The sequence below is a fragment of the Capra hircus genome, chromosome 23 (genome assembly GCF_001704415.2).
Source record: "Capra hircus breed San Clemente chromosome 23, ASM170441v1, whole genome shotgun sequence".
NCBI lineage: Eukaryota > Metazoa > Chordata > Mammalia > Artiodactyla > Bovidae > Capra > Capra hircus.
In genome coordinates, this window is record NC_030830.1 from 22,429,820 (window position 1) to 22,457,507 (window position 27,688).

Consider the following 27,688-nt stretch of genomic DNA (forward strand, 5'->3'; position numbering starts at 1 on the left):
CGACCAAAGGCCCCGGCGTGCAGGTTCCCCCTATCCTAACCTCCCGGACCTCATTTCCTCCTCTGTGGGAAGAGGGAGTCATGCTGGAGGGCCTCTAAGGTCCCTTCATGCTGAGAACTCTTATCTGTAGCTGGAACTCTTATTTGCTAACGGCGTGTGTTCAATGCCAGCAACTCTCCACAGCAAAAATTGTCACTTGTTTGCATTTATCTACAATAGATATCGGGGAAAAGTGTACTGATTTGGGAGGCTTGAGGAAAAAACCCAGCAGCATCAAACGCACTTTTGGTCTCTCATTAACTTTCATATTAATGGAAGGACAGCAAGCACTGTAGATAGACTATAAGGCTTTGTTGGGTAGGCGAATGTTCAGAAGACACGGCGTAGTCCAGTTGGGGTAATGCTATGGTTTATACCAGGAGAGAAGTAGCGGATAATGCTGGGGTAATTGAGAGTAACAGGGCTTGGACGAATTAAGCGCGCCTTTCCCACCCACTCTCCAGCCCTCTTCCCAAAGCGCACACAGAACCAGAACTCGAATTTGCTTCATAAATTTTATTCCCGATGCGGGACAGATTCCTTCCCTCCCCACAATAAATGACTTGCCACCCTGGAAAGATCTGATAGATTCTCCCACCACCTCCAGGGGAAAAGTGAGAAAGGCAGGTGCTGCAGACAGGGAAGGCTTCTCAGTTCCTCAGCCTACTCAACACAGGACAGCCGCTCCCCATTATTAGCCCTCTCATCCACATTCTTTAAAAAAAAAAACAAACAGCAGCTTTTGCTATCAAAAAACAAACAACACCTCAAGAAATATGGGAGGGAGGCCTCCGGGACTGGGAAATGATGTTAAGGGTCACCAATGGAAGGAGGGGAAGGGAGGAGGAACTATCACTGCTTCTGCTGCAGGGCCTCCTTCCTTGCTGCATCTTGTAGCAACTGTGTGTCGACTTCATCTGCTGGCAACTGCACATAGCGAACCACTGAGCCCCGGATGAAGCAGTTCTTCACTGATAACTAGACAAAGATAGGCAAATGTGAAAACACCCTTAAAAAATGCCCTCTATCCAGCCAGGGACCCCATGCTTTCTTTGAGAGGTATTCCTCTTCTCTACTATCCACAACTCACCATGTGAGGGTATTTCTCAGGGTCTGTGACACTGATGTCAGTTAGTTTGATGTTGAGATACTAAGAAAAGATGAACACCATCATTAAAACTAGAGACAAGATGAAAGTACCCAGCTCTCAAGCTCTCCCATTTCCTTCCCCAAGACCCCATTTAGGGCCCTTATAATCTCACCTGATCCACAGAATGGAGGGTTCCACAGATGCTGTTATGGGCAGAGAGAGGGTACAACCAAATTAATTTATACCAAAGTCAACACAGAGGTGACTTCAGAGCAGGGGATAAGAACACGGTTGGGGGAAGTAAAGGACTTGAAGAAACCAGAAAAGGTACAACCAGAAAGGGGCATGACTAAGCTCTGGAGTAGAAAGAAAGTGCTTCCAGAGCAGTGTGTTATTTTAGACCTCACATCTCTTCTCCCTAAACCAACTCACTCTTGTAGCTGCCATCGAACAACTGTGCCAGACCTGTATTCTCCATAGTATTTGTAATCTTTACAGCCATTTCATTGGGTAGCTATTATGAAACATCCAGGGTCCCAGAAACATTTTGTAACTTGGCCAAGTTTAGAACAAGGACTTTGATCCGGGCCTGTATGACCCCTCAAATCATCGGTTCTTTTCAAATACTACTGCTTTGGAACCAGAGCCCCATATGTAATGTATATAAATTAACAAACTAGCAGTGTTCTTGATGATGTAGGCACAAGGGATGTCCTCTCCCTGAATCCATGAGCCCCCTGCAATGTTAAAGAGGAATGCTATCTAAATACCAGTGCTTCAAGCCAGACTCTCTCCCAATCCTTTAATTTCTGCCAATGGTTTCAACACTCTCACAACCTCAACCCCTGTAAATCAAGGACCTTTCATGTCCTACAAATCCCCACTGTTTGCTGATGTCTAACATTTCTGCAGTTTCTATAATTCTCTTTGACAAACCAAGGTCTAATGACTTTACAGCTCAATCCACGCTAGCCTCCAGCCTGGCTGCCTTCATCCTAACCATCCTGCATGTCACCACCAGATTCTAAGTTCCTTAGAACCTGTTTCTGGAACACTAATATGCGCTCAAAGATTCCAAGAATCTATGACAAAAGAGGAAACATAAGCTAGTGTAGTATGTGTATAGTGTGGTAAAGGTTGTCAATAGTTTTCTTTGTAAGAATAACTGCTCTTTAATTGCCTTTTTGTATTTAAAAATTGTTAATAGCAGTTTTTAAAACATCCTTAATGGTGCCAAAATTCAAGTTGTTGGTTCTCTGTTGGGCCCTAGTTTTTGTAAAATTCTAAGTATTTGAAATCCAGTGTCAGACCAACTGCCTCAGTGGTGATTTCACCATATTCCTGGATGCTAAAAAACAAATCAAAACAAAAAACCTTTGATGGTGCCCTATCACCTACTGCAGCTGTGAAATAACTCAGGAATTGCATAAAGTGGTAACTTTTCTTCAATCCCTTTAGAATGAGATACTTGGCACAAAAGTGGTCTGACAACCAGCATGAGAGAAAGAGCACTTCTCCCAACTCAATGGATTACCTTCGAATCTTTAAGTCCTTGCTTTAGGGTCTGAGGCTATAACAACAGTTATTCTTGCCATTTGGAAAACCCAGGAAGAAAAAAAGGAAAATAAAAAACAAGTCATCTTACAGAAGTGATCAAAGTAGTTGTGGTTTCCACACTTGTCTCTCTATATGGACCCAATTTATATGCAATCAATATCACATGCATTGCGGGTACCATAGATGAGAAATCTCTGACCTAAAAGGCAAATAAATCCCTTGCTTCACCATTCCACCATGTCAATGTTTCCCCACTAAGAAATTATCTCACATAGAAATGTAGAAGAAAAAAAAAAAAAAAAAAAAGAAATGTAGAAGAAACTGCTAGGGAGAGAATACATTGACTCAAACTTTCTAAAGGACAGTCAGGTAGTATGTTTTGATATTTAAAATGTACATTTCATTCAAAGGATTCTTTTTTTTCTTCTAATGAAATGAGATGTATACGCTTAAGGATGTTCAGGGCAAAATCACTTGTAAAAACGAAGAATTGGGAACAGCCTAAGTGTCCAGCAGCAAGGTTTTGCTTAAATCAGTTCTAGCCAGCTTAGAAAAATGCCATTCAGACATTAACAATGTTAAACATCAACTTTATTGACATGGAAAATACCCACAACATACTGTTAAGTGAAAAGGCAAGTTTCACAACTGCATAGACTACGACCCTGTTTTTAATTTAAAAAGGGGTGAAGTGAAAGTTTCTCAGTTATGTCTGACTCTCTGCAACCCCATGGACCATAAAGTCCGTGGAATTCTCCAGGCCAGAATACCGGAGTGGGTAGCCTTTCCCTTCTCCAGGGGATCTTCCCAACCCAGGGATCAAACCCAGGTTTCCTGGATTGCAGGCGGATTCTTTACCAGCTGAGCTACAAGGGAAGCCCAAAAATACTAGAGTGAGTAGCCTATCCCTGCTCCAGTGGATCTTCCTGACCCAGGAATTGAACCAGGGTCTCCTGGATTCCAGGTGGATTCTTTACCAAATGAACTATCAGGGAAGCCCATTACAAACGTATGGCGGGGGAGCAGATAATGGAATTTAAGTTCTGGTTTTGTCTTTTACTAGTTGTGTAGACCTAACCAAGTTTCTTAATCTATCCAACCTTCAGTTGCCTCATGTGTAAAACAGCAACAATAGTGTATGTCATGTAGAGATGTTCTGAAAATGAGTTAAACAATTTATTCAGGCCTGTGTTAGACATGAGGTACACAGTGGTAAACATAAACATGGTCTTGGCCCTGTAGGAAAGACGGTTCCTAAACAGTTAATACATTTCTATGAAATCACAATTTGAGAAGCACCCACTAACAAGGAAAAAGACTTTGTAACAGAAGAGTGTACTTGGCTAGAACCAGGAAAGTCCAGGGATATAGTGTGAAATAACTTTCACAAGTCCTGAGAGATAATTAGAAGCTAATGATATAAGGGGACAGGGGATGTAAAAGCAGTACAGACAGAAGGAGCTCACTGGTCTCCTGTGTATCTTTTATATTTTCTTCAACAAAAGGGAGATTATGCCACATACACAGTACTACAATAGCTTTTCCCTATTGGTATCTCATTTCTATGTGACAGCTATATTATATGGAAATACCACAATCGAACCCATTCCCTATTTATGCCTATTTTCCCCCCAACTTGTGACTATTACACACACACACAAATCTACCAACATCCTTCTACATACATCGTTACTTGTGGAACTGATACTTCGATTTCTAGTAGCTGGGTCTGCCCTGTCTTCTCTCTGGTTCTTACTACTTATATATTTCTTTATATTGTTTTCCAATACATGATACAACTCCCCAGCTAATCTGCAAGTTTAAGGCACAAGTCATTTCTTCCTTTTGTATCTCTCCCACCTTGCCTAGTGTTCAAATACTCGTCAAATTAAACAGGTTCCAGGGCGCTTGGCACATCCACCCCCTACAAACTTGTGGGAACAAGTACCTACCTCAGGTCATTCTTGAGTTCCACGACCACATCCTTGCCGACAAGGGACTTGAAAAAGGAATAGAAGAGCTATTGGGCGAGAGGGGGAAAATCATCATATGGGAAGGGACATAGTAAAGAGGTGTGAATCCCTGCCAGTATTACCAAACATTGGTACTGGGATCCCGCCACATCTCTGGCAGTTCTCTAAACTTCACAGGAAGGAATACTTCACAGGAACACAGAGGAAGGAATACTCGAATGAACAGCTGCAGCCCTGACGATGATGCACACTACAAGCCCCTGACAGAAAGCCCCAGAGTCATCTGCCCTGCACGCGTCGGGTCTGCCTCAATGGACTCTCTCTCCTGGGGTCCTGCCCACGCCTCCTAGAGAACTGTAGCAACTATTCCACCCGCTCCTTCTCGGAGCCTGGTCTCCGTCAGGGAAATGCTCCTTGAGGTCTACTGTCCCTGCTGACTCTCTCATAGGGGGTAAAAAAATTCCATTTGCTTCCAAGTCTCTTCTCAAAGAACTTGAGGTGCAGGAACCAATAACGGAGTGAAAAATCTAGGGCCCAACGCCAGCCCAGAGGAACAAAGCCTCCAAAGGGACGCCCACCCCGCCCCCAACCGCCCCAACCGCCCGCGCTCCCCAAGGGCGCCCCCTTGTGACGTCACGGTACCTACCATGGTGCTTGCTCTCCGCCGGACCGGGAAGGCGCGGGCCGGGTGCTGTGGGCCGGAGGCCTGGCGGGAATTGGATCGCGAGCCCGCGCGTGGGGCGGGGTGGGGTCGCGCAGGCGCAGCCGGGTGGCACAGCGGAGAGCTCCGACTGATGGAGGACAGAGAACGGCTGGCTTTCGGCACAGGCGGAGCCGGCCGGGTAAAACTGAGAAGAAAGCCAAAGCCGGGAGAGAGGCGGGGCTTCCCGCCTTTCGACTTCCTCCCAGAGGGGCGAGCTCCCACCGCGCAGGCGCAGGCTCCAACTGCGCCCGTTGGGTTGAAAAGGCTGGCTCACCGCCTCTCAGGTTTTTGTTCCTTTCTACCACAATAAATTCGCTTCCAGCCCGATTTGCTCTTACCTTAAAGACACTTCCTATTGCAGACTGACTGCCGGGGAGCTTGTGAAAATCCATGATGATTTGTACACTTTTCTCTGCATGCTACACTTGGGTAACAACAACAAAAAAATTGGGAAGTCCCCGAGATCAAGAGCATGCAGGCCAGCAAATCTTGATTTTATCAAAGGTTCCCAATAAACACATTACTCAGTCCACATTTCTTTCATACTTTGCCTATAGCTGTCCTGTAAAGGACTGAGTAAAACAGAACACACTGGATCGGGGCTAAAATACCCATTCTAATGTTTCACTTCCAAATATTTCCCTCTCAAACACAAAGGGACACAACTGCAGTAAATGCAGTTACACATACTTACAGCATGTTCCCCCAGGCTGTATAAGTATGGGAAATTATGACACAATAGGTGAAGGTATTTTTTAAGGAATAAGCTCATCATAAGTTTGTTTTTCATTTCTCTTCTTGCATAAAAGTACACATTTGTTAGGAGGTTTTTTAAGAAATATATTTCAGCAAGTAAAGGACTGTAATATTGAGTGCCTAAGGGCTGGATCTCCTAGGCCCCACCTATGAGTGACATCAGGACCTCAAGCAGAAGTTCCGGTCCTTGCCCCAACTCCCCAGCTCAACCTTAAACACCTAAGTCAGTCAATCGCTTAAAAGCACTCTCTAAATTAGCAGCTACTCTAACTGGGCTAAAGGTTAAAGGTGCCTGATAATCAAAAATTTTTTCCCTTCAATCAGCTCATGAAAATTCAAATATTTTGCCCTTACCAGCTTAATCATTCACAATTAGCTCACAGACCACACCTGGTCGCTCCATACTCTCCCTTTCCCTACTTTATAAGATACACTCATAGTCTAAAAATACCACAAGTAATTTGCTTTAGGAACAAATTTACTGAGGGACAAATAACCATCCACACAGGAAAAAGGAAGTTGGGAAGGCTGGAAATAAATAACAGACATTCAAATTCTTCAGATGGTTCCGAGAGGTGCCTAGTTTTCCTAAGAGTCTCATTCCAGAGTCAGAAATTTGTTGGAATGTGTCAGAAAATTATTGGAGTGTGAAAAGATGGTATATGAGACTCCTCCATCAGAATCCAAAAGGGATGATCACTTATATTCAGGTCCAGTCAATTCAGGAATCATAACCACGTTTGAAGATGAGGGCAACAAAATTCATCTTAGAGGCACCCTAGAACCGTCCAGCTCCACGTAAGATTAATCTACTTCTTCAATTGTGGGGCCTGTTGCAGCCCTTCCAGGTGTATACCCTGTTCCACAGGAAGGCCCAGTGCATCCTCCCTGGTAGAGTTTTGTGATGATTGGGTTACACACTTGCTCCAATTCCTTTCTCTTATGATCAAACTCATCTTTCTCAGCCAGTTGATTGGCCTCCAGCCACGAAAGGACCTCATTGCATTTACTCAGTATTTTCTTTTTATCAGACTCACTAATCTTGCCCTGTAGGCCTTCATCACTCACAGCACTCTTCATGTTAAAAGCATAGGATTCTAAGGCATTTTTTGCAGCAATTTTCTCTCTCTGGACCTCATCCTCAGCTTTGTATTTTTCAGCATCCAGAACCATGCGCTCAATCTCCTCCTTGCTCAGCCGGCCCTTGTCATTGGTAATGGTGATCTTGTTGGCCTTGCCTGTGCTCTTGTCCATAGCTGTTACATTGAGAATACCATTGGCATCGATGTCAAAGGTCACCTCAATCTGGGGCACTCCCCTGGGTGCAGGAGGGATTCCAGTCAGATCAAAGCGCCCCAGCAGGTTGTTGTCCCGAGTCATGGCCCTCTCGCCCTCATACACCTGGATCAGGACGCCTGGCTGATTGTCTGAGTAGGTGGTGAAAATCTGTGTCTGCTTCGTGGGGATGGTGGAGTTGCGCTTGATTAGTACAGTCATGACTCCCCCTGCAGTCTCCAACCCTAAAGACAGGGGAGCCACGTCCAACAAAAGCAGGTCCTGTACCTTTTCAGACTTATCCCCCATCAAAATGGCTGCCTGAACTGCAGCCCCATAGGCAACTGCCTCATCGGGGTTGATGCTCTTGTTGAGATCACGACCATTAAAGTAGTCCTGCAACAGCCTCTGAACCTTAGGGATTCGAGTAGAGCCTCCTACTAAGACAATGTCATGGATTTTAGCTTTATCCATCTTGGCATCCCGAAGAGCCTTCTCCACAGGCTCCAGGGTGCCCCTAAACAGGTCTGCACACAACTCTTCAAACCGGGCTCTGGTGATGGATGTGTAGAAGTCAATGCCTTCGTAAAGTGAGTCAATTTCCAAGTTTGCCTGGGTGCTAGATGACAGGGTCCTCTTGGCCCTTTCGCAGGCAGTGCGCAACCGCCTCACAGCCCGCTTGTTCTGGCTGATGTCCTTCTTATGTTTCCTCTTGAACTCTTCCACAAAGTGGCTCACAAGCCTGTTGTCAAAATCCTCTCCACCCAAGTGGGTGTCCCCAGCTGTGGCCTTAACCTCAAAAATCCCATCATCTATGGTCAGGACGGACACATCAAATGTGCCTCCACCCAGATCAAAGATCAAGACATGTCGTTCTCCCTGGCCTGCTTTATCTAAGCCATAGGCAATGGCAGCAGCAGTGGGTTCATTGATAATTCTTAGCACATTGAGACCTGCGATAACACCTGCATCCTTGGTGGCCTGGCGTTGAGAGTCATTGAAGTAGGCTGGCACAGTGATCACAGCATTGGTGACAGTGTAGCCCAAAAATGCCTCAGCAGTCTCCTTCATCTTAGTCAGTACCATAGAAGAGATTTCCTCAGGATAAAAAGCTTTCTTTTCCCCTTTGTAGGACACCATTACCTTGGGCTTGCCTCCTTCATTGATTACTTGGAAAGGCCAAAGTTTCATATCTGATTGCACAACAGGATCATTAAATTTTCTGCCGATCAGACGTTTGGCATCAAAGACAGTGTTCTGGGGATTCATGGCTACCTGGTTCTTGGCCGCATCGCCGATGAGCCGCTCTGTATCGGTGAAGGCCACATAGCTGGGGGTAGTGCGGTTGCCCTGGTCGTTGGCAATGATCTCCACCTTGCCATGCTGGAACACCCCCACACAGGAGTAGGTGGTGCCCAGGTCGATGCCGATGGCCGTTCCCTTAGCCGCAGCCATGGTTTTCCTAGGCCTGTGGGTAAAGAATGAGATAAAAATTTTTCAGTAAGAAAATTTTATTTTAATTTTTAATTTTCTTTCCATTTTTAACTGTGGTAAAACACACCATAAAATTTACCCTCTTAACCAATTTTTGGCATACAATTCAGAAGTCCACTCACATTTTTGGTCAACAAATCTCCAGAATTTTTTATCTTGCAATACAAATTTTATACTCATTAAACAAGTCCCCATTTCCCCTCTCCTCCCAACCCTTGGACCACCACTAGTCTCCTTTTTTTTTTTGCCTACTTTTTGTCTCTCAGAATTTAACTCTAAGTACCTCACATGAGTGAAATTATACACTATTTTTCTTTTTGTGACTGACTGACTTACCATATCTTAAAAGTTCATCTATTTTACAGCGTATGTCATAATTTCTTGCATGTTTACAGCTGAATAACTTTTTCTGTATGTATATACCACATTTGTTTATTCATTCTTTCTGTGGTACTTAAGTGGTTTCCATTTTATGGCTATTATGAATAATCCTGCCATATAATCCCTGTACAAACATCTCTTCCAAACAAGGCTTTTGGACAAGATAGAAAAACTCCTAGCTAACAGGAATGAAGAGCGAGGGCAGTGGCATATTGATTTTAATTTCTCACAGGGCCTGACTCCACTGTCCAGTGTCTGTGATTTAGTTTATTCTAATATGGTAAAAGTCTCCTGCTGAACTCATTATTTGAAGTTCTAGTCTCCTCAGGAGACATCACTCTCCACAGGTGGGTTTAGCAACCCTGCCGGTCGTCTTTTACCCTCTATTAGGGATTGTTTCAGAGAAAGCAATGGTACCCCACTCCAATGCTCTTGCCTGGAGAATCCCAGGGACAGCGGAGCCTGGCGGGCTGCCGTCTATGGGGTCGCAGAGAGTTGGACACGACTGAAGCGACTTAGCAGCAGCAGGGATTGTTGAGATTTCGGCCAGTCTGAAGAATGCCGGTAAATACCCAATCAAGCCCTCATGAGTTTTCTCAGGTAAGGTGGTGCTCTCTTAAGACTTTCTCTAATCTTCTCAAAAACAGACCTCCTGTTATCTGGAGACAATAACCTACCAGCTCCTTCACTTTTTTTTTTTTTTTTTTTTTTTGGTAGCTCTAAGCAATTCCAGCCACGTTTGCGGCCCTTAAAGGATGCCCCTTCCCTATATTTAAACAAACTAAAGAAGTTTCCAATACCGCCTCAAACCAGGACCTACTAGTCTTGCCTATTCCCAGCCCATTCCAGTCACAGCACTTGTGACTCACCTAGTGTCCCGCCGCCTTCGATCCAGTTTGATACGGTTCGGATGGGGAGCCCCTATAACTTGGGGCTCCTTCAATAGCCAAACTGCGCAGGCGGTGTCCCCCCACCCCCCACCCGCCCAGCCCTACGACTTTGAGCTGGGTCCAGACGTATCATCCTAATTCTCTACTAGCCCGTGAGGTCAGAGGCAGCACCTCCATTGTAACGCGACTACAGCAGGGCGGCGTCAACACCACCGCCCCAAGTCCCGACCCACCAGCCCCTCCCACCTCTTCCCCTCCCATTACTCCTTTCTGAGACAGTGCCAGCCAGCAAGTCCCAGAAGAGTCTGGAGAGTTCTGGGAGGAGTGGCATCCAGGGCGCTGATTGGTCCCAGAAAGCCAAGGGGCAGGACTTGAGGCGAAACCCCTGGAATATTCCCGACCTGGCAGCCCCACTGAGCTCGGTCATTGGCTGAGGAGGGAAAAGGCGGGGCTTGAGGAAGAATTATAAACACAGAGCCGCCTGAAGAGAAAACAGCAGCCTGGAGAAAACTGATAAAACTTGCGGCTTAGTCCGTGAGAACAGCTTTCGGAGACCCGCTATCTCCAAGGACCACCCCGAGCGGTACCAGCGCGTTCAGCTTTCGGTTTCCGAAAAGCCCGAGCTTCACGTCGCAGATCCTCTCGACCGTTTTCAGGTTTGAAGCTCATCTCGGAGCCGAAAAGGCAGGGCACCGGCATGGCGAAAAACACGGCTATCGGCATCGACCTGGGCACCACCTACTCCTGCGTGGGGGTGTTCCAGCACGGCAAGGTGGAGATCATCGCCAACGACCAGGGAAACCGCACCACCCCCAGCTACGTGGCTTTCACCGATACCGAGCGGCTCATCGGCGATGCAGCCAAGAACCAGGTGGCGCTGAACCCGCAGAACACCGTGTTCGACGCGAAGCGGCTGATCGGCCGCAAGTTCGGCGACCCGGTGGTGCAGTCGGACATGAAGCACTGGCCTTTCCGCGTGATCAACGACGGAGACAAGCCTAAAGTGCAGGTGAGCTACAAGGGGGAGACCAAGGCGTTCTACCCAGAGGAGATCTCGTCGATGGTGCTGACCAAGATGAAAGAGATCGCCGAGGCGTACCTGGGCCACCCGGTGACCAACGCGGTGATCACCGTGCCGGCCTACTTCAACGACTCGCAGCGGCAGGCCACGAAGGACGCGGGGGTGATCGCGGGGCTGAACGTGCTGAGGATCATCAACGAGCCCACGGCCGCCGCCATCGCCTACGGCCTGGACCGGACGGGCAAGGGGGAGCGCAACGTGCTCATCTTTGACCTGGGCGGGGGCACGTTCGACGTGTCCATCCTGACGATCGACGACGGCATCTTCGAGGTGAAGGCCACGGCCGGGGACACGCACCTGGGCGGGGAGGACTTCGACAACAGGCTGGTGAACCACTTCGTGGAGGAGTTCAAGAGGAAGCACAAGAAGGACATCAGCCAGAACAAGCGGGCCGTGAGGCGGCTGCGCACGGCGTGCGAGCGGGCCAAGAGGACCTTGTCGTCCAGCACCCAGGCCAGCCTGGAGATCGACTCCCTGTTCGAGGGCATCGACTTCTACACGTCCATCACCAGGGCACGGTTCGAGGAGCTGTGCTCCGACCTGTTCCGGAGCACCCTGGAGCCCGTGGAGAAGGCTCTACGCGACGCCAAGCTGGACAAGGCCCAGATCCACGACCTGGTCCTGGTGGGGGGCTCCACCCGCATCCCCAAAGTGCAGAAGCTGCTGCAGGACTTCTTCAACGGGCGCGACCTCAACAAGAGCATCAACCCGGACGAGGCGGTGGCATACGGGGCGGCGGTGCAGGCGGCCATCCTGATGGGGGACAAGTCGGAGAACGTGCAGGACCTGCTGCTGCTGGACGTGGCTCCCCTGTCGCTGGGACTGGAGACGGCCGGAGGCGTGATGACTGCCCTGATCAAGCGCAACTCCACCATCCCCACGAAGCAGACGCAGATCTTCACCACCTACTCGGACAACCAGCCGGGCGTGCTGATCCAGGTGTACGAGGGCGAGAGGGCCATGACTCGGGACAACAACCTGCTGGGGCGCTTCGAGCTGAGCGGCATCCCGCCGGCCCCGCGGGGGGTGCCCCAGATCGAGGTGACCTTCGACATCGACGCCAATGGCATCCTGAACGTCACGGCCACGGACAAGAGCACGGGCAAGGCCAACAAGATCACCATCACCAACGACAAGGGCCGGCTGAGCAAGGAGGAGATCGAGCGCATGGTGCAGGAGGCGGAGAAGTACAAGGCAGAGGACGAGGTCCAGCGCGAGAGGGTGTCTGCCAAGAACGCGCTGGAGTCGTACGCCTTCAACATGAAGAGCGCCGTGGAGGATGAGGGGCTGAAGGGCAAGATCAGCGAGGCGGACAAGAAGGTGGTGCTGGACAAGTGCCAGGAGGTGATTTCCTGGCTGGACGCCAACACCTTGGCGGAGAAGGACGAGTTTGAGCACAAGAGGAAGGAGCTGGAGCAGGTGTGTAACCCCATCATCAGCAGACTGTACCAGGGGGCGGGCGGCCCCGGGGCTGGCGGCTTTGGGGCTCAGGCCCCTAAAGGGGGCTCTGGGTCTGGCCCCACCATTGAGGAGGTGGATTAGGAATCCTTCCCTGGATTGCTCATGTTTGTTATGGAGACTGTTGGGATCCAAGGCTTTGCATTGCCTTATATATCTGCCTTTCATCAGCCATCAGCTATGCAAGCTGTTTGAGATGTTGAACTGTCCCTTTGGTGAAGTTAGGAACTCTTTTCCAGAGTCTTAAGTATAGAGCTAATGTATACTGCCATCTTTTGTCAATTTTTCTTTTTGTAGTACTCATGCCAAACTCAAGCTATTTTTCCCCCCGTTTCTCACTGTTTACTTCCAAGTAAATAAAAGTCACATAATTTGAGTGATGTTTGCTTCTGTGTTTTTATTTGAAGTTGGAAGGATCTGCAGAGGTTGTCTCTTTTACAGTGTCCAGAAATGAACTGGAATTCGCTTCTTAGATAAGGTCAGGGATCCAGAAAAGAAGAATATAGCATTATGAGACATTTCTTTTAGGCAAATAGTATTCTTGGGAAACATAAAACTGCTCATTTGAATGGCTGTGTTTGTGAATCCAGAAAAGGTTAAGGGCTACTGGCATGGCAGCCTCAAGGTTGCGGGGGTGGGGGGGGGTCCATACCTTACCGGTGACCTCAGAAAGAGCCTGTGAGTGGGAGTATTCCTGGAGAAGCAGGCAAATGAGGCAGTTATATTGGAAGGTCATGGCAGCTGCTGGTTATAAGTACAGGTGATACCTTAGAGCCTTGTTACTTAATCTGGATTCAGCATAAAAGAGAAGGTGAGTCCTAAATTGGCACTGAGGAAATGTGAATTCTAGTACTGGCTTGCCTAATGATGCATGATTGCGTTAGCCACTGTGATCAAGTCTCAGTTTAAAATGGAGGGCTTTGGCCTGATGCTTCAGTTTAATTTCGTGAAAGAATGCTGAGATAAAAATGCTGCGTTTCCAGTACTGGCTACCTACATTTTAAGTATCCCAGTGAGTACCTTAGAGAGGTGTCACTGTTTCATGCCCCAGCAGGAGGACGGACCCCCAGTATTTCAGTGCTCTTACCTACCAGGTACTGTACCAGGGGCCTTTTAAATGTTTATTAATTTCCATTCCACCATACTGACTGAGTATAGGCAGTTTTGGCTTCCACAGCTGGACGTATGTGGAGACTTAAAAGTCACTGGCTTGACTAAAATTTATTTCAAGGTTAAAAAAAAATGGGTTCAGGGAAGATGTTGAACCTGGATTCCAATTGAGGTTTTATTGTTTTTTGCTCTGCTGTCCACAGGGCTTTGTGCATGTCTGGTTCTGGGTCTACCCTAGGTTTCACAATCAGTAATCTTTCTGCTTTGACTCTGTATAATCCTAAACAACTATGTCAGATAATACGGTTAATGCTAGAGGTGTAATACTGGTTAATTTAGACGAGTGATTGAAAAAACCTGCAGCACTGTACCGGGAAGCCTTAACCACAGGCTTTCTTCCCCTGGAGATGCTTCTTGCTGTAACCGCTGCTAGCATTCTGGGAAGAGCCCCCTCCACAGCCTGTTTGTGGGAAAAGGCCTGGCACAATCCTCACGACTTGGGGAGTGAGCCCCTTTAAAAGTCAATTGTATCTGGGGATTACAGAGATTCTGGAACCAGGTGGAAGTGGTGACTGCACATACTGGGCTAGGTACCACTAAATTGTACACTTTAAAATGGTTTATGTTATATGAATTCACCAAAAGTAGTAAAAAAAAATTGTGTCAACATTCTGGAAAAGCACTTTGTGAGTGTGTGTATCTCAAGGCCCACCAAATCTTTCACTAAATACTTGCATTAGAAGAAACTCTAATGGGAATAACATGTAGAGGTAGACCTGTCCCTGTAAGTTTGGAAATGGAAATCTAAGAGATGCTTAGACCTGCAGGCCAGCATATAAACACAGGTTTAATCCTCAGGGTAGGTGAACTGTAGCACGGTGGACTGTAGCCACAATGTGAGTCAACCTTCATGGGGATATTCGGTTGCAACAAGACCTTCTCTACCCCCACAGAACTGCAGTACCATCTGTGACTGTCATCTGCAGATAATACAATAATTCTTCAAGCAGTCACTTTTAGGGGGAGGTAGCAAGGGATGGGGAGGGTGGGTGGAGATTGGGAAAGACCTAAACAAACACCTTTGATAAGAGAGATGAGGGAAATCTCCAGAAATTAACTTGGAGAAAATGAGTTCCTATGGACTTCCCTGGTGGCTCAGACGGTTAAGCGTCTGTCTACAATGCGGGAGACCTGGGTTCGATCCCTGGGTCAGGAAGATCCCCTGGAGAAGGAGATCGCAATCCACTCCAGTACTATTGCCTGGAGAATCCCATGGACAGAGGAGCCTGGTCGGCTACAGTTCATGGGGTCGCAAAGAGTCGGACACGACTGAGCGACTTCACTTTCACTATGGCTAAATCAGTTAAGATTATCAGGGTGTTTTATTAGGAAGTCAATATACGGTGTTACTGCACAGTCCCTTGCACAGACTACTTTGAAAATAATCACCTTCAACATGAAGCTGAGGGACAAAGAGAATGCAAAGTCATTCCTGGAGAAGGTGTTTGCAGTAGCAGCAGGAACTCGGGGGGAGGAGGTGCATCAAGGAAAAATAATGGTCTATCAAAAAGCATTTTTAAAATCTAACACCTTCCCTACTTCCAATCTCACCTACTTCCCTATGCCAGCCCTCAAAAATTAGATGGTTATGGTAATGTGACTAATTTTAAATCCAAGCTATTACGTTATTAACACATAGTTACTCCTGGTGTTTAACTGGATTCTGTCATTAAAAATGAAAAGGCTACCAAAGCAATAACATAATTGTGAGAGACGTGCACAGAAGCATGGGCTTTCAGTTAAATGGTTTTCAGGTGAAAAGTCAACACTGGCGATTTCTGAGAGGTCGAGCCTCAAGGTAGGAATAAGAAAGGGCAACTGTCGTCATTCTTTATTCCAACTGATCACCTTAAATCCATCCCCGAGGGTCACCCGCAAAGTTTCCAGTGCAGTTCAGTGGGATATAGCAACCCCATCAGTCCTCTCCTAACTCTAGCTCACGTAGAGACGTTAAGGGGTCAGGTTTCGCAGCGAATTCGGGATGCCGAGCCAACCTGCCCCACCCCACGGGCGCCAGTACCGCCCAGCAGGGAAAGGGCACGGCGGGGTAGGAGGGAGGGCACACAGGAAATACAGGGTAAGGGGGCGGAGGAGTCCGGAAGATCAGAATCACCCCAGAGGATCTTCCACCTTTCTACCCCTCCAGACGCCCCCATGAGAACCAGGGACTAGATTCGGGAGATGGGGCGGCGGCAGAGAAGACAGCCAGCTCCCAGCTGTAGCCAATCCCTGCCCAGGGCTGCGGCGAACCCGCCTCGGGCGGTGGGGACCTTCTCGCTTCTGGCCACCCTAATCCATCCAACTTGTGTCAGTTACAAACCTGTCCAGTGTTTTCACCCAGCAAATTAGCGAGTTTGAGGGAAACTCTAAAGGTTTCTTCTTTACTGACTCCTTTAATCCCATTTTGAAAAAGACAACCGAAAAACGCCGGCCCCGGCCAGGCAACTCCGCGGCCAGCCCCGCCGTCAGGCCCCGCCCCGCTCTATCGGGGTCTTACTCGCTCTGGCTCCTTGCCCCCGTTTCGGGCTGTGTCAGGAACTTTCTGGAGCTCTCTGGGCTCAGAGGCGGGGACCGGCTCGTAGGAACACTCTTCAACAAACAAACTGCCCCACCCGTCTCCCTCCCCCGCCCGTCGCCCCCTGCCCCGCCGCCACCCTAGGACATCAAGCTTAGTCATGGCTCTACATTTAGTTTCCAGAATTCTTGCCAGCCTAGCCATAGTAACGGGACTCCCCCTCCCTCTGTTAACAAACGACCAGTCTGTGTTAACGGGAAGGGGAGACGGTCCTGGGAGAAGCTGGAAGGGCTGGGAAGGTGGAAGTGTGGGTGTTGCAGGGGAAGCGGCGGAGCTGGGGTGGGTAGATACGCGTGAGTCAGAAGCAACAGCTTGGAGCTGAGTCCCCGAAAGTCACACACCCCGATGGCGCACGTAGAGCGCTGACATTCACTCTTTACTGTCTTCCATGGTCGTTTCTATTCTTTTACAGAGCGTGGAACGATAGGGTTTATGTGCCAGCATTGAGAGGAGTCCAAAGTAATAAGTATGCCGACATGTTGGTTCAATCACCGATTCCGTTAATTACCTGTCTAGCCAAGCCACGAAACCTCTGAACCTTTGTGCTCATCTTTGTAAACAGAAAGGTTTGGCTGAAGGACACTGCCTAAAAATCTTAAGATAGTTTTTATGGTAAACCGAAAGTATTACTATCATAGTCCTGGTAGTAATCCCCAACCTTGTAAGCTCCTCAGTAAGAAATTATTGAGAGATGAGACTCGAGAGAGTGTTACTCCAATAAAAGAATGAAGGGCACAAACTTTTGAGTACCAACTACTCTGTCACAGGCACTGAACTAGTCTTTTAAATATTGTCTTTGTAATCCTTGATGGTATCATACTATGAAATATATATTAATTCTAATTTATACAGACTTGTGTAATTTAGTTCATTTACAAGTACTTCATTGTTAAGAAAGAAAAACAGCTTCAACAAGGAGATAGAGTCCAGATACAAACCCAGGTCTTCCCTTTCCCAGTTTTTTCCCCATGCTGCTGGAAATTAGCAGAGTTCCCAGGGCTTCCCTGGTGGATCAAACGGTAAAGAATCTGCCCACAGTGCAAGAGACCTGGGTTCTATCCCTGAGTAGAGACGATCCCCAGGAGAAGGGAATGGTGACCCACTCCAGCGTTCTTGTGTGGAAAATCCCATGGACAGAGGAGCCTGGCTGGGTACAGTCCCCGGGGTCACAAAGGAGTCGGACATGACTGGGTGACTAACACTGTCAGGCCTTTGCCCTTTGAAGGTTACAGATGCCTGGCTCGGGCTCGTCTGGTGGCTCATCCGTAAAGAATCTGCCTGCCAATGCAGGAGACACAGGTTCTATTCCTGGTCCAGGAAGATTCCCACATGTCCTCGTGCCAAGGAGCAGCTAAGCCTATGTGCCACAACTATTGAGCACATACAGCCCATTCTCTGAAACAAGCGCAGCCACCACAATGAGAAGCCTGCTCACCCCCAACTCAACTAGAGAGTAGCCTCTGCTCACCACAACTAGAGAAAAGCCTCTGTAGCAGCAGAGCTCTAGCACAGCCAAAAATAAAATGAAAAAAATGCCTGGCTCTAGGTGTCACACTGTTCTCTTTTGCTTCTGTCTGAAAAACCTAGTATTATACTGTCTTTTAAAAACAAATAGACTTGAGAAAAGCTATACTAGATGAAAAACTGTAGGGAAAAGGAGAACAAAAAAAAAAAAAACGATCCTGCAACTTCAGGGTGAGGACGGCTCCCTCCGCCCTACCCACTTCCTGCCCTTGGCAGTTAGCATTCTTGGCAATCTCTCTCCCATCCTCAACCCTTAAATTTTACCCTGTCACCCAGTCAGGCTTGGGAAACCTTAACCTTGATTCTTCCAAACACTAAATCCAATTAAAAAAAACTAATTTCAAAATGCATCAAATAAAGTTGTGAAAAATCTCTTGGGAGTCTTAAAATCTCCTTGCTGCTACTGCTGCTACTGTCACTTTAGTCGTGTCCAACTCTGTGCAACCCCATAGACGGAAGCCCACCAGGCTCCCCCTTCCCTGGGATTCTCCAGGCAAGAACACTGGAGTGGGTTGCCATTTCCTTCTCCAATGCATGAAAGTGAAAAGTGAAAGTGAAGATGCTCAGTCCTGTCCGACTCTTAGCAACCCCATGGACTGCAGCCTACCAGGCTCCTCCGTCCATGGATTTTCCAGGCAAGAGTAATGGAGTGGGTTGCCATTGCCTTCTAGAGTTACACTATTACAATCATTGATCATATATCGAACTATACATTTGATCAACTGCTTCAAGTCTAGTCATTTCCGTTGAAGGCTCAGTCATATACTTGGTAATACAAGAAATAATAATCTTGTGAAACAAGCAAAATACAAATGGTATAGTTAATAACATTAGTGGAATTAAAAGTTAATATTTTAGCCATGAGCCTCCACACCAGTTTTTTTTTTTAAAGATTGTCAAGACTAGGGAATGGGTCGCTTAGAGCAGAAATCTGATTTTTCATGTAGTTCAATTGTGTTACATTAAAGGATTTATCAGGTACAAAAATACAGCATTCAGTTTGAATTATGGCACACATATCTCCCTGAGATGCTGTAAGGTGTCAAGGGTCTTGCAGTTGTGTAGCACTGCCTTTCTCATCATAGCGATCTCAGAATTCAATAGGCTAACAGCCCGGTTACTATCATTTAAAGCTTATGAAAGTTGTCAAGGCTTAGATATGGTCAATTACATCCTCCAACCCCATTGAAGGCGCGCACGCACACACACACAGGCTGCTAAATGGTCATACACCAAATCTCCTTAGACACCAATTAAACCTGTACCTGAGTTCCTGCCTTGGGAAGCGTCCAGTGTGAAAGGAAGACAAAATTCAAGAGACTCTCCTGGTAAGAAATGGAAAAGAAATACGGATATTTAGGTTTCCAGGTCATCCACAGAGAGAGACAATGCAAAGCATAGGTCAATACAGTGTGTAGCTGACTGCTTGATTCATGAAAAACAGCATTTTCGAGTGGCTCCCCAACTCCTCCACCCTAGCAAAGGCAAGATTTGAGGCCCTATCACCTGTCTCCCTATCCAACAGTGGAGACAATGATGCCCTTTGCTTCAAGCCAATAGAGGAAGAGAACTGCAAATTTTGGAGAGGCGAGCGAATCCAGAATTCCTGCTGGTAGCAGCTGATGGGGGAGAAGGCAATGGCAACCCACTCCAGTGTTCTTGCCTGGAGAATCCCAGGGACGGGGGAGCCTGATGGGCCGCCGTCTCTGGGGTCACAGAGTCTGACACGACTGAAGCGACTTAGCAGCAAGCAGCAGCAGCTGATGCTGAGGAAGAGAGGGGAGAGGGGATGAGGTTAAGGACTTCTCTGGAGGTGAACACTTCTCTGGAAGTGCATAAAGAGATGGAAAATTCCTGAAGTTTAACCAGTTTGACTAGATTAAGGAGGTGATTCATTGGAGAGCCACACCTGAAGGTAAAAAAAGTCGTCACCTACCTGCACAGTGAAAGATAGAGATTTGTTAAAGCAATATGTTTATATCTGATTAACCTGAACAAATTATAGAATAAACTGAATACCCTCTGATTTCAGAAAGAGGTGTTTTGACGGATGGCTGTGTGTGCGCGTGCTCGCGCATGTGTGTGTGTGTGTAAACGTCAGTTAAGCAAAAGTGTTCAAAGCGAGATTTCTTCCCTTTATCAGAAATTGCCTCCTCAGATACTTCTCTGGTGGTCCAGAAGGGCTAAGACTGTGGAGGAGAATGCAGGCGGCCTGGGTTCGATCTCTGGTCAAGAAAATAGATCCCACATGCTACAACTAAGATCGACCATTCTGCAACTAAGGCTTAGCTATTAATTTTAAAACAACAACAAAACCCCACAACTGCCTCCTCCCACTTGTGCTGTTATGTTTTCTATGCTCAAGACATGTGGATACAGTAATGAGTCTATTTCGTGGGTTGTGAATCCCCTCTACTATGGCTTTAATGTCCCTCACATTTAGGTGCCTACAGTTTAGGTGCCTAATAAGGAATATTGCATTGCCCATAAAGGAAGAAGAAACAAAAGCCAAAATAAATTACCAAGTGTGACTGTATTTAAAACAGGAAGGAGGGTAACAACAGAAAGCTGAAATCTAGGATAAAAAGTTAAATGGAGGAATTAAGTACACAGCAAACAACCTGAACTTTTAGAGGAGATAGAACCTAGGTCCCGCCAACCTCTCTCACCTTCCAGCATCATTACAGTTTGCTTAAAACGGGCCACCCGCCAACCAACTATATAGCATGCTCCTCAAACAGGACTGAACGTTCCCCCAACCCCACCCTCGCAGGCTCACCACCACTCCACATTTACTTAAAAGTGGTGGACAGCCTAGGAGCCGCCAATGACAAGGCAAAAGACCGAATTCGGGACTCAGGTTAATCCAGGGACCACTGATCATCGGAGGCTAAACCAGGAATTTAAAACGTAGAGGAGGGGAGGGGGGCGTCCGCACCCGGGGCTGGGAAAGATGAGGAATCCGGAGAAGCGCAAAAGACAGCTAAATATCTATGGAAAATATTTTCTTTCTCAAGCCCAGTCCAGCCCGAGGCGAAAGGGAGCGGCTCTGGGCGGGGACCGGGGCGCTGTGGCTCCAGCCCTGCCCTTCCCACGCTCCCCGACCGAGCAGGTCCCTTCTAAGGCGTTGGGAACCTTCTACGATCTAAAAACCATATACCTAATTGCTTTTCTTCTGAAAAATAAAATTTCCCCACCCATCTGAATAGGGCTAAAGAGGAGCCAAAACTAAACAGCCTCAATTCTCTCCTTTTCCTTCCCATTTTAGAAATAAAATGGAAAAAGCGCCGCGGATGACCAAGGCATTTCTCGGACAGCCCAGCCGCTCGGCGAACCAGCCCAAACGTGGCTGCTTCCATCAGCGTTAGCCTCCGATCACTCTCCTTGATCGACAGATAGCCAACCCTCTTCGAGAAACTCGGGAACTTTATGTATTTTGGCTGTCCCGGCAGTCGTGTAGCCTTTAATTCTACTTTAAACCACCAAACTAATTTGAGCCCCAAGAGCCTCTCACCGCCCTACAATTAATTACAAGCCCAGGGCAGATCCTTCCAGTCGACTCCAAACTACTTGACTGGCCGGTCGCCAGGAAACCGGAGACTGGGTGGGTGGACCTTCCCACCCCCTCTCCCCCTCGCCTTAGGACTCCAGTTTCCTCCAGCGAATCCTAGAAGAGTCTGGAGAGTTCTGGGAGGAGCGGCATCCAGGGCGCTGATTGGTTCCAGAAAGCCAGGGGGCAGGACTTGAGGCGAAGCCCCTGGAATATTCCCGACCTGGCAGCCCCACTGAGCTCGGTCATTGGCTGAGGAGGGAAAAGGCGGGGCTTGAGGAAGAATTATAAACACAGAGCCGCCTGAAGAGAAAACAGCAGCCTGGAGAAAACTGATAAAACTTGCGGCTTAGTCCGTGAGAACAGCTTTCGGAGACCCGCTATCTCCAAGGACCACCCCGAGCGGTACCAGCGCGTTCAGCTTTCGGTTTCCGAAAAGCCCGAGCTTCACGTCGCAGATCCTCTCGACCGTTTTCAGGTTTGAAGCTCATCTCGGAGCCGAAAAGGCAGGGCACCGGCATGGCGAAAAACACGGCTATCGGCATCGACCTGGGCACCACCTACTCCTGCGTGGGGGTGTTCCAGCACGGCAAGGTGGAGATCATCGCCAACGACCAGGGAAACCGCACCACCCCCAGCTACGTGGCTTTCACCGATACCGAGCGGCTCATCGGCGATGCAGCCAAGAACCAGGTGGCGCTGAACCCGCAGAACACCGTGTTCGACGCGAAGCGGCTCATCGGCCGCAAGTTCGGCGACCCGGTGGTGCAGTCGGACATGAAGCACTGGCCTTTCCGCGTGATCAACGACGGAGACAAGCCTAAAGTGCAGGTGAGCTACAAGGGGGAGACCAAGGCGTTCTACCCAGAGGAGATCTCGTCGATGGTGCTGACCAAGATGAAAGAGATCGCCGAGGCGTACCTGGGCCACCCGGTGACCAACGCGGTGATCACCGTGCCGGCCTACTTCAACGACTCGCAGCGGCAGGCCACGAAGGACGCGGGGGTGATCGCGGGGCTGAACGTGCTGAGGATCATCAACGAGCCCACGGCCGCCGCCATCGCCTACGGCCTGGACCGGACGGGCAAGGGGGAGCGCAACGTGCTCATCTTTGACCTGGGCGGGGGCACGTTCGACGTGTCCATCCTGACGATCGACGACGGCATCTTCGAGGTGAAGGCCACGGCCGGGGACACGCACCTGGGCGGGGAGGACTTCGACAACAGGCTGGTGAACCACTTCGTGGAGGAGTTCAAGAGGAAGCACAAGAAGGACATCAGCCAGAACAAGCGGGCCGTGAGGCGGCTGCGCACGGCGTGCGAGCGGGCCAAGAGGACCTTGTCGTCCAGCACCCAGGCCAGCCTGGAGATCGACTCCCTGTTCGAGGGCATCGACTTCTACACGTCCATCACCAGGGCACGGTTCGAGGAGCTGTGCTCCGACCTGTTCCGGAGCACCCTGGAGCCCGTGGAGAAGGCTCTACGCGACGCCAAGCTGGACAAGGCCCAGATCCACGACCTGGTCCTGGTGGGGGGCTCCACCCGCATCCCCAAAGTGCAGAAGCTGCTGCAGGACTTCTTCAACGGGCGCGACCTCAACAAGAGCATCAACCCGGACGAGGCGGTGGCATACGGGGCGGCGGTGCAGGCGGCCATCCTGATGGGGGACAAGTCGGAGAACGTGCAGGACCTGCTGCTGCTGGACGTGGCTCCCCTGTCGCTGGGACTGGAGACGGCTGGAGGCGTGATGACTGCCCTGATCAAGCGCAACTCCACCATCCCCACGAAGCAGACGCAGATCTTCACCACCTACTCGGACAACCAGCCGGGTGTGCTGATCCAGGTGTACGAGGGCGAGAGGGCCATGACTCGGGACAACAACCTGCTGGGGCGCTTCGAGCTGAGCGGCATCCCGCCGGCCCCGCGGGGGGTGCCCCAGATCGAGGTGACCTTCGACATCGACGCCAATGGCATCCTGAACGTCACGGCCACGGACAAGAGCACGGGCAAGGCCAACAAGATCACCATCACCAACGACAAGGGCCGGCTGAGCAAGGAGGAGATCGAGCGCATGGTGCAGGAGGCGGAGAAGTACAAGGCAGAGGACGAGGTCCAGCGCGAGAGGGTGTCTGCCAAGAACGCGCTGGAGTCGTACGCCTTCAACATGAAGAGCGCCGTGGAGGATGAGGGGCTGAAGGGCAAGATCAGCGAGGCGGACAAGAAGAAGGTGCTGGACAAATGCCAGGAGGTGATTTCCTGGCTGGACGCCAACACCTTGGCGGAGAAGGACGAGTTTGAGCACAAGAGGAAGGAGCTGGAGCAGGTGTGTAACCCCATCATCAGCAGACTGTACCAGGGGGCGGGCGGCCCCGGGGCTGGCGGCTTTGGGGCTCAGGCCCCTAAAGGAGGCTCTGGGTCTGGCCCCACCATTGAGGAAGTGGATTAGGGGCCTTACTTTTTGTCTGTAGTAGACCCATGGACTTTGGTCTTGCCCTATATTTTAGTCCTGTGCTGTGTCAGTTTGTTTTATGATTAGGTTGTAACCTATTAACTAGCTTCTTTTTGTTATTTCTGTACGTTATAATGAGTGTGTTCACGAGAATGTTTGCATTTCATGTAAGTTGATACTTTAAGGATGGTTTTCCGTGGTTTTCTTCGTTTCAAGTGAGTCAACACTGCCACCCTGTGTCCTGTTTTTTGCTTTGTAAACACACCAAAAGTCATAGAATTAAAAATTTGTATACTTAAGGAATAAAAAAAATGATAAATACAGATTGTTGATTTTTATTTGGGGAGGGATTAGTGCTTATCTGAATGTCTGAATTCCATAGACCATGAAAGGGCAGTACTTCTGGAGTCATATATGTTAGGAGCCATGGTTATAGCTATAGTTTTTTGTGACTTTATTGGAGGTGGTAAATTATGTCCATAACAGGAAACAAATTCCAGGTGCCCCTTTTGATTTTGGCGGGGTTTGTTTTAGGGAAAAGTAGGGATGGGAGTTGCAGAGGGTTTGGGGGCGGAGAAATTAGTGTGGGTTTAAAGGCAGTGTTGAGAGAGGTTTATGGTTCCTTCCTCTCTTGTACTTATTATGTGCAGAGCTGTTCATATTTAACCTGTGAGTCTTCCAGTCTTGTTTAAGGTATAAATAAATTTAGGGGTGGACAAAAGAGTAAAAATGAGGTGTAGTTTAATACTCCCTTTTATAAATCCCACCAGGGTGATCTAGTGTGTATAAATCCCACCTGGGTGATCTAGTGTAAGTTACTTAGCCTCTTAGTTTTGGTTGTCTCCTTTTAAAATAAAGCATTTGTCTGAATTGCCTCACTTCCAAAGTTCTAAATCATCACAAGCCAAAATGTGCTGTAGGCAAGCATTGGCTTCAGCTGTGGTCTTTGAAGCTGGAGTTTTCCAAGTGAGGGTTTTAGGTAAGTGAGAAACCGAGTTTGGGGGCAAGGCAAAAAAGAGGGATGGGCCAGGCACTGTACCTGGATCTTTGAATCACCCCAGTTAGCCTCAGTAATTCTCATCACACCATTCTCTACCGTAGGTATTCTGAAGCTTTTTTCAGAGGTTAGCATGTTGAGGTGGTCACTTAAGATATCCAGGGCAAAACTAGGGAGAAACAAGTGATTTTGGGTCCAGGGTGTTTTTCTACTCTGCCTGAACACTGGGGTGGTGGTGTATGGTTCCTGTTTGGCTTCAAGTGGTGATTTTACTCCAGTTTTAGGTAAAAGAGCCTGCCTTCAATGCAGATCTGGGTTTGATCCCTGGGTCTTGAAGATTCCCTGGAGAAAGGAATGACAACCCATTTTATTATTCTTGCCTGGAGAATTCACTGGACTGAGAAGCCTGGCTGGCTACAGTCCATGGAGTCACAAAGTCAGACAGGACTGAGTGACTAACACTTTTTCACTGACAGTAGCCTTTTTGTACTTTTCACGGACAATCTGTAAACAATAGTAACTTAATAGCACATTTAATTATGGGAAAAAAAGGGAATAAAAGCTGTGCAGAGTAGAGCTGGGGAAATGGGTGTTCCTCCCACACAAGCGCTTCCCTAGGGGCGGCTTCTTACTGGAGCAGTTAAAAGTTCTTTAACACTTTGTTGTGTTAGTCACATCCAGACTCTCCTGCAGCCCTGTGGACCGTAGCTCAACGGGCTCCTTTGTCCATTAGATTTTCCAGGTAAGAATACTGGAGTGGGTTGCCATTTCCTTCTCCAGGGGATCTTTTCCAACCCGGAGATCCAACCTGCATCTCCTGCATTGGTGGGTGGGTTCTTTACCACTGAGCCATCTGCAAAGCAACACTTTCTTTAGCCTGATTAGAATCCCAGCCTCTTTTCTTTCAAAAACTGAGCCTGCGAATACCAACTCCAGAATCACACAACTTAAAGTTTCATGTGTATTTTTCAATAAATCATTCTCCTCTGGGAAACCAAAACATTTTAGGAATGACAAAGTATGGGAAGCCTTGTTAAAGAAAAGATTGTAAAGGTAAAAGTATAGTTCTGCTTCCTTGGCCAATTCTCAGAGGCTGGTCTTAATAACGAGAAATGTGAACTATAATATGATGCTGTATGCTCTGACCATAACTTCATAATATGTGCAGTTTAACTTCTGCAGCAGCAGAAATTGGGGGCTTGCTTAAGTTTTTAAAAACTTAACCTGCCAGATAATAGAATAAATCTTTAAACCCCCATCTTATTTTTGGCTGCTCAGAGGGGCATGCAGGATCTTAGTTCCCTGACCAGGGATTAAACCCTCACCCCATGCAGTGGAAACATGGAGTCTTAACCACTGGACTGCCAGGGAAGTCCCTCAAATCTTTTAACTTCAAATATTTGGAGTTAGGGTTTGCCAGTGTAGTGGTATATTATTTGGGAAGCTAAAGAAATACTGATACGCACCCCCCACCTTGGCTGCCCCCACAAGAGTCAGAGTCTTGGGAAGTAGGCCAAGGCATTGTATAGAATTAAAGCCACCACAATGTGTCAGCCAAAGTTGAGAAAAACCACTGTACCAGAGGCTATTCCTGATTGTTTTTTAGAGGTATGGGGGCCAGAGAGGGAGGAGAGGAAGATGTCAGTGCTTCCAGGAGCAGCAGCTTGTGGCAAGGGATTTTCTGCTGTGAATCAAAGCTGGAAAGGCCTTAGAGTGTTGATTCACTGGCAGCAGTAGTAATGCTAAACTTTAGGGAAATTGCCACCAACAGCTTAATGGGCCAAAAAAGAATTCCTGAAGCTGGGTCAATTAATTTCATGAGTCCTCACTAGGGAAATGGTTCATTAGAAAGCAACGTCAGGGCATCATTTCCTGGCCCTCCAGCAGTTAGGACTCAGTGCTTTCACTGCCAGGGCCTGGGTTCGATACCGGTAGAAGTAAAATCCCAGAAGCGTGACGCTCGGCCAAAGTAATTAACACAGAACTTACACAAAAAAAGACATGAGCCTTGCCCATGGAGAATTGTGGATGATTGCGGTGGAACCTTCGTTATGGCTGTTACCTGCGATAAAGTCTTCCAGGCCATGAAGGGCTTCCGCAGTGACCCTGTAGGAATTCGGCACCAATTGAGAGGCAGTGTCAACACTGTTAAAGAGCAAAAGCCCTCAGACTGGAGGTAGCTTCTCGGTGTGTGGGCGGGAGTGGGGCGGCTGCTTTCCACCATCCACGGGTCTGGTGTGGCTGCAGGGCAAGGAAGATTTCTGGAACTCTATTACCAGTGAAGCTCTGACAGGTCTGTGCCAGCTGCCCACAGTGGCCCATTGGCGATGGTGGGCTCAGCAATGATTGGGGGGCGGGGGGTGGGCATCCTGTTGGCCCTCATCCAGTGTGTTGGCAACCTCCACACTCACTACACTATCCAGCAGTTCCGCAGTGCACTCCCCTTATTGGAGAAGCCCAACCAGCTGCCCCCAAAGGAGGGTACCGAGGCCCCAGGCTACCCCAGCTATCAGCAATGTGACTAAGGAAGTGCCTCCATGGGCGGTCCTCCTCGGTTCCCTCTGGAATGATCTACCTGGAAGCAAGAGCTGGCTTCCAGTTGGCCCATGGGACCCGCCAGAGAGGGCCCTTAACTGGTTCCCGTATCCCAGGTTGGGAGTGGGGGACCCCAGCTGCCCTGACAGATTGGTCCCTTCTCTCTCAGCACACCCCAGCCCTGGCTCCTGT

The 27,688-nt window shown here is 48.4% G+C and overlaps 4 protein-coding genes and 1 pseudogene across 6 annotated transcripts; 3 read left to right on the top strand and 2 right to left on the bottom strand.

Annotated features, from left to right (window-relative positions):
- LSM2 (LSM2 homolog, U6 small nuclear RNA and mRNA degradation associated) lies at positions 541-5,577 on the bottom strand. The gene is made up of 5 exons (XM_018038639.1): positions 5,306-5,577; positions 4,639-4,706; positions 1,302-1,332; positions 1,130-1,189; positions 541-1,017 (listed from the first exon to the last, which is right to left on the bottom strand). The coding sequence occupies exons 1-5, from the start codon at positions 5,306-5,308 to the stop codon at positions 892-894; spliced, it is 288 nt and encodes a 95-aa protein (XP_017894128.1). The 5' UTR covers positions 5,309-5,577; the 3' UTR covers positions 541-891.
- On the bottom strand, positions 6,576-19,306 carry LOC102177850 (heat shock 70 kDa protein 1-like). 3 transcript variants are annotated; one of them, XM_005696570.3, is made up of 2 exons: positions 19,232-19,306; positions 6,576-8,861 (listed from the first exon to the last, which is right to left on the bottom strand). In XM_005696570.3, the coding sequence occupies exon 2, from the start codon at positions 8,846-8,848 to the stop codon at positions 6,923-6,925; it is 1,926 nt and encodes a 641-aa protein (XP_005696627.1). In that variant the 5' UTR covers positions 8,849-8,861; positions 19,232-19,306; the 3' UTR covers positions 6,576-6,922.
- HSP70.1 (heat shock protein 70.1) lies at positions 10,856-12,781 on the top strand. Its single transcript, NM_001285703.1, is given in 1 exon segment — positions 10,856-12,781. A coding segment is annotated over 1 exon segment (1,926 nt).
- Positions 21,812-24,287, top strand: LOC102178315 (heat shock 70 kDa protein 1B). The gene has a single exon (XM_013974027.2). The coding sequence runs from the start codon at positions 22,036-22,038 to the stop codon at positions 23,959-23,961; it is 1,926 nt and encodes a 641-aa protein (XP_013829481.2). The 5' UTR covers positions 21,812-22,035; the 3' UTR covers positions 23,962-24,287.
- Positions 24,151-27,486, top strand: LOC102178582 (annotated as a pseudogene).

Coding starts and splice junctions, on each gene's coding strand:
- LSM2 (XM_018038639.1), bottom strand. Junction 1,333..4,638: donor GAACTCAAGAATGACCTGAG/GTAGGTACTTGT, acceptor TGCCCATAACAG/CATCTGTGGAACCCTCCATT. Junction 1,018..1,129: donor CTGAGAAATACCCTCACATG/GTGAGTTGTGGA, acceptor ATCTTTGTCTAG/TTATCAGTGAAGAACTGCTT.
- LOC102177850 (XM_005696570.3), bottom strand. CDS start 8,848: ATGGCTGCGGCTAAGGGAACGGCCATCGGCATCGACCTGGGCACCACC.
- LOC102178315 (XM_013974027.2), top strand. CDS start 22,036: ATGGCGAAAAACACGGCTATCGGCATCGACCTGGGCACCACCTACTCC.